General features: G+C 57.6%; 1 protein-coding gene across 1 annotated transcript; it reads right to left on the reverse strand.

Moving 5' to 3' along the window:
* Positions 1 to 2,475: 2,475 nt before the first annotated feature.
* NCLIV_032350 (putative CW-type zinc finger domain-containing protein) lies at positions 2,476 to 6,911 on the reverse strand (the record flags this gene model as incomplete). Its single annotated transcript, XM_003883431.1, has 2 exons — positions 2,476 to 5,988; positions 6,408 to 6,911. The coding sequence occupies 2 exons, from the start codon at positions 6,909 to 6,911 to the stop codon at positions 2,476 to 2,478; spliced, it is 4,017 nt and encodes a 1,338-aa protein (XP_003883480.1).
* Between the last annotated feature and the right edge of the window lie 2,434 nt (positions 6,912 to 9,345).

Raw genomic sequence — 9,345 nt, forward strand, 5'->3', positions numbered from 1 at the left:
ACAGTGCCGATTCGGAAGGCAGTTGAGAAAACGTGGAAAAAGACGGGGCCGAGCCAAGGGTGATATGGTCTACGGACGAATGCATGCGCGTCACGCTGCACACCATCGAAGTTGGGAAGACGCGCCGAATGTCTGCATTTCTTCGATGCTTTCGCGCTCCCGTGGCCAAAGCACTCACCTCACGAAATGTGAAAGAAGTCGAAAGCGAGTACGCCTGGACGAACGTGCATTTTTGTTTTCCCCGCGACGCCACGCGAAAACTCTCGAGAGCCAGCAGGCGGCCGCGCGACGACGCACGCCTCTCTTCGCCGGCTAGTTCAGTCGACGGTACACCCGGTTGCTCACGGTTGATCGCCACGGGAAGGAAAAGAGGCGACGTAGCTACTCGTCTGGCCAAGCTGGAGATACCCCATTTTCCAGTGTTTGCGCGCTTTAGGCAAATGCATCGAAACCCCCGTGGCGTTCTCAGCCGATCGGGGCGCGGACAGTCTACCACATGCGCGAACGCTAGACTTTCGCAAGTCTGTTTTTTGTCTGCCAACCTGTGCTTACTTGGTTTCGGGGGTGGAGTCGCAGTACGAGAGGCTCATCAATGGCCGCCGTTCACTTTCTAACCATATGCATCTCTTCCACTGCCTGGGAAACGGGAGCCGCTGTGTAACGGTGTATATCCCAGTGAAAATCCTGGATAAGACCGTTCGTCGACACTTTTGCGTTCACGCATAAATCTTCGGGCTATGGTCTCGGGTCTACAGGTGAGAAAAGCGGGCTCCACAAAATTGGGATGCATTTTCTGTGTGCATGGCAAAAACTCCTTGCAGCACTCTCATGATCTAGCCCCTCTACAAGCGAAGAATACGCCTGGCATGTCTCTCTGCAGACACGCAAGCAGCTGCTTGATCCGGCCTGCGCGCTTCCGGGGTTTTGTGTCACTCTGGTGGGACATGTGTCAGCTTTTTTTGGGGAGTATATACTACGCGTTGGACTGCTGGTCTAGACCTTGAAGGTCTTTGTTTATACTGGATCCAAGTTCGAATTTGTTGGCGTTTTTCGGACATCCGGAAGTGTGTATTCTAATCTTACCCGGTTTCGACACCTGTTATCCCCGGCGTACCTTACGACCCCGTTGTACAATTTAGAGATAGAAAGTAACGCGGATTTGGTCCAGATTTAAATTCATGTTCCTGATCTCTGGTGCAAGGACTTCGGCTCCCCGAGTGCTTGCGCCTTGCATTCTCGCGTCACGAACACATTTGCGGTAGCTCGGACAAGGCTTGCTCTGCCTGGCAACACACTCCCAGACGTACATCGTTTCACAATTCAAAGAGGCACGATCCGACGAGACGTGTGAGCGCCCCGGACGGATCAAGTTGCATGCAGGCGCGAGCGGTCCGCTGCCTCTCTCCGCGGCCAGGGACAACAGCGTCGGGGCAGCAAAGTGCGAGATGGGCGCGACGGAAAAGCCGCCTGGAACCCTGCAACAACTCGCACCCCCGAGCGCGTCTCCGGGAAAATAGATACCTCTTATGTATCTTACGTATGCTGCATCGACGCGTCTCGAGTGCACCTATCATTACCGAGTTCGCCAACTCGATATTACATTCTCCGTTTGGCACTTAGTCACTCCGTGCGAGTGAACAAGACTGCGAAAGCCAAACCATTAATACCCCTGAAACGACAGTTCGCTTCAGCCGAGGACACGAGTCTTGGAGCAAATCCGCGTATGTGTGCCGTGTTGGTATTGACAGACAACGTCACTTCCCACATCGAGACGCTTGCAGAGTGGTGGCCGGCGACAAATGTATAAAGGTGTATCCGCCTGACTCACAGGGAGAGAAGATTTGGTACCTCTGTCGGTACACACGCCTCGCGGCTCTTTGCGCACACGAACATGCAGAAAAGAGATGGCACTCAAGACACGACGCTCCGTCCCGAAAGCCCGCATCCTTCAGTTCTTCCCTCTCGTGGAAACAAAGACAAGATCAGATACAAAAAAGTTGTCACAGTCAGCACACACATCCACATCCATGTGTATCTTTGGACACTCACACCGAGGATTAGGTATGCACGTAGTTCGACATCGGCGAATATACTGAGACATAGATAGCAATCGCATCGCAAAAGAACATACAGATGTGTATCGTTGGAATGAAGTCCTAATTTCTGCATACTCGCGAAGCACGAAACATGAATAGCTCGACGTGTGCGTCTGTGTGTATCGGTTGCTTGGTCAAAGAGATGTACACACGCCTGATATGCATAAATCGCGCGTCAAACAATGCTCCTCCTTTCCGTCTCTTTCCCCCTTCTGAGACGACATCCCACTGCGATCCATCCGTCTCGGCCCTTCCCGGTTCCCTGTCTTCCCACCTGCAAGTGAGGATTCCTTGTCTGTCCGGAAATACTACCCAAACACGGGTAAAGTCTCCTGCGTTGTCGACGTCCCGATGGAGCATGGGGCGTTTTTTCTCCCTCTCAAGCAGGAAAGAAGCAATCGGCATGTCTCCTCTCAACGTTTCCCTCCTCGGGGTGAGACAGAAGAGCTGCCGCGGGGGGCAAACGACTTGACACGGAAACGAGAGGAAAACGAGGAGACGACAGAGACGAGCGCACAGAAAGAGAGCGAGAAGAAAGAGGAGAAGAAAGAAAGAGAGACATTGCAGGGGAGAGAGAAGGAGAATGTGGCGATGGCGAAAGACGTGACGAGGACAGCGGAGACGAGACAGGGAACCAAGATGCGAAGAGCATGCGAGACTGCAAAGATGCCTTCCCTCGTGCCTCCGTTCCCTGATCTTCTCTGTCGGGTTCCTTCCCTTCTTCCTCAAATGCACACCAGGCACCCTCAGCGTCTTTCGACTGAGACAAAGGAGTCGCGTCCGCGGACGAGAAGTCGACTTTCCATCGGCTCCAGTCGAACGGGAACCCGCGAGGACTGGAGGCTGCAGACGCCTCAGTCGAAGGCGTAGACGGACCCGACGCGTCCTCGAAGCTGGCGACAGGCGAGCCTGCGTCTCTCCTTTCGCACGCACCTTCCTCCGGAGGCAGGGAAAGCGACAAGCACAGCGACGGTGGCCCACAAGGTAGCTGCAAGGACGTCGTGGAAGAACCCAAAGAAGAAAACATACACGAGGCAGCCAGAGAGGAAGGAGAGGAACGCAAGGGAGGAGACAGCGGAGAGGCAATGGCAGTAAGAGGAGAGAAAGGAAGGGGCTGCACATGGTCCTCAGTCGGCGGGGAACGTGGAAAAGTTGGTGAGGCGGCGTTTTCTTTACTGCCTGAGCGCAGTCCCTGCATTCGTGTAGTTCTCTCTCTCGCGTTTCCCTTCTCTTCCTCTGGGTCTCCTTCCTCCGTTCTCTTCAGCCCCTGCTCTTCATCGTGCTCCTCTCCCTCGGCTTTCGCGCTTCCTCCTTTTCTGTCGTCTCCTCCTCCTCGCTTCTCGGCAGGCTCGCCTCCAGAAGGGTGCGCACCGCTGGAGCTGCCTTTTCCTCCGGCCGCACCGCTGCCGCCTTGCGAGGACCCGTCGTCGCCTTCTTCGTCGCTTGAATCACTCTCTGCTTCGTTTTGTTCATCTTCATCTCCCTCCTCTTCATTCTTGTCCGCCTCGTCTTCCTTCTTGTCTTCCTTCTGGCTGTCTCCGGCGCCCTCGCACGCGCCTGGCTTCGCCTGCTCCGACGACTCGCCTGGAGCGTCCGCGACAGAGGCCCCATCGGTGGAGAGGAGCGAGGCGACAGGATCGGCCGCGAGATCGCTGAGAGCGCCCAAGCTTGCGCCTGCAGTCTGCAGCTGGAGGAGCAGCTGAAGCCGCTGTTGAGAGTTCAGCTGACTCGCAGGAAACGAGAAAGATCCGAGCGCAGGATCCGTCCCCGCTCCGCTGGCCGCTGCGGCGGGTTCGCCCGCAGCGTTTTGCTCGCTTGTCTTCTGGAGAGAAGAGGATGTGCGTGATTGGGCCCCAGTCCTTTCCGCTTCAACGTGACAGTTTGTTTCGCCCGCCACTGCTCGCGACGTGAGCGCCGCTATCGCCTCCGGGAGTCCTTCCTTCAGCCCCTTCGTCACGCCCTCCCCTTGGTCTCGCGCGAGATCGCCTGGGCCGTGGGAGGCAGCAGCGGCTCCAGCGCGGACCGGCAGCTCGGCAGGCGCCTGCCAGGGCTCCTGAGGCGCCGTGCACGTCGCCTGCACGGCCGACCAGACGTTCATATAGCAGCAGAAGCGGTCGTTTTTGAACACCGCCTCCTCCGGCACGCGGCGCCACTTGCTGCAACTCGTGCACCTTTGCCACTTGAGCGGTTTCCCGTCCTGCGTTCTCCCCGCGAAGCCGCCCGCAGTCGCACTGCGGCCCGATCCAGGGACAGGAGCCGGAGGCAGGGAAGACAGGGAAGGCACAGAAGGAAGAGCGGAAGATGCGACAGCTGGGGGGCGAGCCGTGTTCTGGATGGGGTTGACGCCGAATGGGGCGCACGCGGGGAAGCGCTGTCCAGCGAGGACCGAGGCACGCGACGACAGGGCGAGAGTTGTGCCGTGGGGCAGAGAGGAGATAGGCAGTCGAGCCTTCGAACCCTCGAACAGGGAAGCGTCGACGGCAGCGGTCTCTTCTTTGTTCTCGCGAGTGTCTGCCTGGTCGGCGTCGAGGGACGGGGCGCTGTGGGCGAGAGCGGTGCCGTCTCCTTTCTCAGTCTTTGCCTTCGCTTTCCCTTTTCCTCCCGGCTTCGCAGCCGCGCTCTTGCCAGCAGCAGCGCCCGCTCCGCCACTGCCGCCAGCGCCAGGGACAGAGGCGCTCCGTTGCCGCTTCTGAGCCCCGCGCCCCGCTCCCCGGCCCGACTCGTCTTCGTCCTTTCCTGTTGGGAGCCCCGCGTTGCTCGCGCCGGGTTTGCTTTGTGCAGTCATCTGGGGTGCATCTGCGACGTCTGCAGCTTCGGGATCGGGTTCTTCAGGGGCGTCGCAGGAGGCGAACTGCGGGGCCCAGGTGTTCATGGAGCAGAACCACTTGTCACTCTTGATTTCCGTCGGAGCTCGGCGCCACTTGTTGCATGCGTCGCACTGCACCCAGTGCTCGAGCACCAGCTGCGTCCCTCCGCTCGCCTGCGCGCCGAGAGCCAAGGGAAGCGTCGGCGCAGAGACCTGAGCGTACGAGTGGATCTGCTGCAAGAGGCGCTGGCTGTGAAGCTGCTGGTGCTGGAGCAGCTGCTGCTGCAGGGGCGTGAAGCCCGCGGCGCCGGCGCGAGTCTCCCCGGGCCGCAGAGCCGGGGCCACGGGGCCCCCCGCGCTCGCTCCCGTTCCTTGGTGCGCACCGGAGGAAAGCAGAGGATGCTGCAGAAAGTGCTGACTCTGTGCATGCTGGAGCGCGGAGAAGGGGAGCCCCGCCGCCATGAGCGCCGACGCCGCCGTGCTGATGTCCACGACACCGCCCCCAGCAGGCGAGGTCTGCGCCGACAAGCCTTCTGCTTTAAGGCGCCCGGCCTCTCCCGGAAGAGGGACTCCCTTCCGAGCGTTGCCTCCCCGGCCCTTCTTTGTCGCTGAAGCCGCCCCGCGCGGACTGACGGCTCCCGTCTTGGCGCCAGGTGTTGATACAGCCGGCGCCGCGCTCGCCTTCGCCTTCTTCTTGCCTCGCGCCGCACACGACTTACTCGCTGCAACGGTGGGGCCTCCGCCGGCTCCGCCTTTGACCTTCCCGCCTCCCGGGGTTTGTCCCCCCGCCGGCAGAAGTGGAGCGACCGCTGCGTTTTGCTTCTGCAGCCGCTGCTGGGTCAACTGCGGGTTTGCAGCCAAGCCTGCCCTGGGGCCTGGCTGCGCAGGCTGCGACGACGCGGCCTCGGGCCGGGTGGCGTCGTGCAGCGCAGATCGCCCGTCGTCAGCAGAGCCTTCCACCTCGACATTGGTCTCTTCCGGGGCGCTGCACGACGCGAACCGCGGATCCCACGTGTTCTGGGCACACACCCAAGTCGTCGCGTTGATTTCGAACGGCGCCACGCGCCACTTGTCGCATCGGTCGCACTGCGAAGGGACCACACGCCGGAGAACGAAGGCAGACAACTGGAGGGAGAGAGAAAGGAGGCGAGGGACACGACGAGAGGAAGCAGCAAGGACGCCCGACCCCAAGAGAGGAGCACGGAACGGAAACCAGATAGGGAAGAAACAAGCATCACAACGCACATCGCAGATGCGCGAACGGTGCAGAAGAACCCATCGCTCTCTGCATGTGCTGTCGCCTCTCTACTCTCCTTCGTCCTTCGCTTCCTCGGCCCCCTATTGCGTGCATGCAGTGCCTCCGTCCTGGCGCCTCGCGTCGCCCCTCCTCCCTAGTTAAGTGCTGTGTCTTCTCGTGTCCGGTATTTCCCGTGACGTGTTCTCCAGCTCCTCCTGTTCCGCTCTCTTTCTCCTATACAGTGTGTGAGCCGTGGCAGTTTGCTTACCTGAACCCAGTGGACTTTCTCGGGGGCTGCGCCGCACCCGCCTCCGGGGGGCGTCTGATGAGCCTGTCTCTGCTGGAGCGCCGCCAGCGAGGTTTGTTGCTGAGGCAGGCGACTCGCGTGCTGGAGAAGGGCACAAATTGCGCCGCTGGTGCCGGCGGCGGACTGCCTTCCAGTGCCTCCCGTGGCCGACGCAGCGCTAGCCGTGAGGACTTGTTGCTTCGCCAAGGCACTCTGCTGCTGGAGGCGGAGTAGGTGGAGAGGCAGAGACATCACAGCCCCAGCAGCCGCTTGGTGATGCTGCTGGAGGGCCCCTGAGGCGATGAGTGCTGGAGAGAGTCCGCGGGAAGAAGGTACAGAGGGGAAGGAGAAGGAAGACGCGAAGGACGCGGAGCCTGCTGGAGGCAGCTGCGAACTTCCTGCGCCGAGCGGTGTAGGATGCGCAGAGGAAGAAGGGAGAGCGGGAGAGGAAGAATGGTTGTCAGAAGAGGATGTGTCAGACCGCATGGCGCTCAACACCTGTAAAGGCAAAGGAAGCAACGAAACGTCCACAGTCTCGCACGTGAAAAAGGAAAGTGAGAAGTGGGCCACTGTCGATCTGCGGTGGGAAAGAGACGGAAGTCAAGCGACGGGCTGAGAGAAAATAAGAAAACGGAGGGAGAAACACAAAAAGAGAGAAGACTGGCTTCTCGTCGGGGTAGACACACCTTTACAGAAACGTGGAAGACAGAGGGAGTATCTGGATGGACTTCGTGGCCGCAGAAGCTCAAAGAAGAGCACGTATCGCAGGGCGGAGTTCAGAGGAAGGCGAAGAAGAGACGTCCAGTGATGGAATGAAGGCGTTTAAGACTGGAGACAAATATCTGAGATTCCTTCAACCAAAAATGGAGTCCTCCCATCCTCCTTGCCGCGGGAATCCGAAAGGCGGGTGGGGCAGTCGTGTGTGCCGGAGCGCGCTCCCGTGTCAAAGACACACAGATGTACGTGTAGAGAGAAGAAAATTGTCACAAAAACGCATTGCTGCATTCCCCCCGAAGACCGAAGAAAGCATACAGGCTACTGCTCGCTAAACAGGTGAGGACCTACGATAACGCGAAGAGGAACACATCAAGATTGGCTTCTGCTATGTGGCGAAGCCAAGAAGACGAAAAAGCCAAGATGGGGGGGCCTAGCCCAAAAGGGGAGAAGGCGAAGGCCATGCGTACGTGAAGTGAAACGAAACGACAAGTTTGGATGTAAGTAACATGAAGCAGAGAAAGGCCTCTAAAAACCGAGGACTTGTCGTGAGGCAGGACGGAAAAAGCCGTACGGAAAAGTTCGGAGAAAAGTCTCTGCCGCTCGCGCGACACACCTCTCACCCTTCTCTCGAGAGGAGTTACACATGAACGAATTTCTCCCTCTTTAGTTTAGACCGAACACGACGAACAGTTCGTCTCTGTGAAGAAAAGAAATTCTGTTACCGTTTTCCCCGGGTGAATTCGCCTGAAGACTAGAGGGAGGCAAAAGGAGTAAAAGATGCGCGGAGAAGCGGACAACGAAAGTCCCAATAGGGAGGCGAAAATGGAACGAGAAACGAGACATAAATTGCCGGGTTCGTTGTGTGCATCTCGAACGCGGACAACGTTAAAAATAGAGGTAAACGAGTCCGGTGTGGCACACGGGTCAGCATGAACAGAAGAAACCGGGAGAAAGATGGTGATTCTGCCCGTTGCGGTAGCCTTAACCGTGGAAGGGCCGTGGAGGAAGATGATGGACTGGTGGACGTGTAGTTTTTGAGTAAGCCTTTTCCTGGCTACCGCTACAGTACTACATGACCAGAACGAATCGGACGAGAAAGCCAAGGACAAAAATTCGACCGAAGGAAAAGCTACTTATTCGTAGTTGCTAGAGAAGCAAGCATAGAAGAAGCGGGAAAGCCAGCCAAGACTCACCACCATCCGCGGGAAACAACAACCGCATGCGAAGTTGCTGGGGTACTTTTGTGAAGGGCACCCTACCTACACACACCCATGCTGGACACGGGAAACTGGGGGGGTGTACGTACACCCGAAGCTGCACTTCGGCGAGTGCACCACGGGGCACCCACCCTTCCATGCTAGCGAACTCGATCAAAAAGAACTCGCAAACCCGCTATTTGGCGAGAAACATCGGGGCAGTGTGTACCGGGACAAAGAGTGGGATTAGTGGCACGGGACGGCGGTCACGCGAGACACAGCTCCAGAGCTAGCGAAACATCCGTCTGAAAGCAAACGACTCAGCCAGTACTGCATCCACAGTGGGTTTTGCTTCGTACATGAGTCGAGGGAATTCCGCTCCCAGGGGAATTAGGGCGGTTAGTACACACACGACACACGACACACGACACCCGAGATGGCAAATCTTCAACGCACTTTACACAAATTGCCGAAAGCCCGTATCCAGTGGAAGCTAGTTAATCTCAGGGACAACGATACTCTCGGAACGGGTCGTAGGGAGCCATTTCACAATTCGTGTGCGTACAGTGTGCTCAGCGCTAGAGCTTCGAGCATAAAAAGCAGAATGGTTAAAGAATACACTTGCTTGTGAGATTTGAAAATATCTTTGCAATTTTGTGAAGGGTGAGCATCCAGCGTACTTTATTCTGTATTTGTAATGGAGACTACTGCGGTTGTGATTAGAGGCCAATGTCGGCTGCTGTCTCTGAGACGGGGACCAGCGCCCGCCCTTTTTTCTCAGTCTGATTTTGTGAAAAATGTGCAAAGTGTTTTAGTTGTGCAGATGACTCTAAACGAATCAATCAGCTACGTCACTCTTTAAAGTAGATAGTCGTGGAACGCCGTCTTCTGATCAGGCTGGTTCTCCTGGCTCACAGCTTTGCCTCGACACGAAGGTTCGCAACTGGCTCCTTTGGAAATCCTAAGCTTTCTTCCCAAGTGCAAGAAGAGGGTAAAGTATCTCTGAA

The sequence above is a fragment of the Neospora caninum genome, chromosome VIII (genome assembly GCF_000208865.1).
Source record: "Neospora caninum Liverpool complete genome, chromosome VIII".
Lineage (NCBI taxonomy): Eukaryota > Apicomplexa > Conoidasida > Eucoccidiorida > Sarcocystidae > Neospora > Neospora caninum.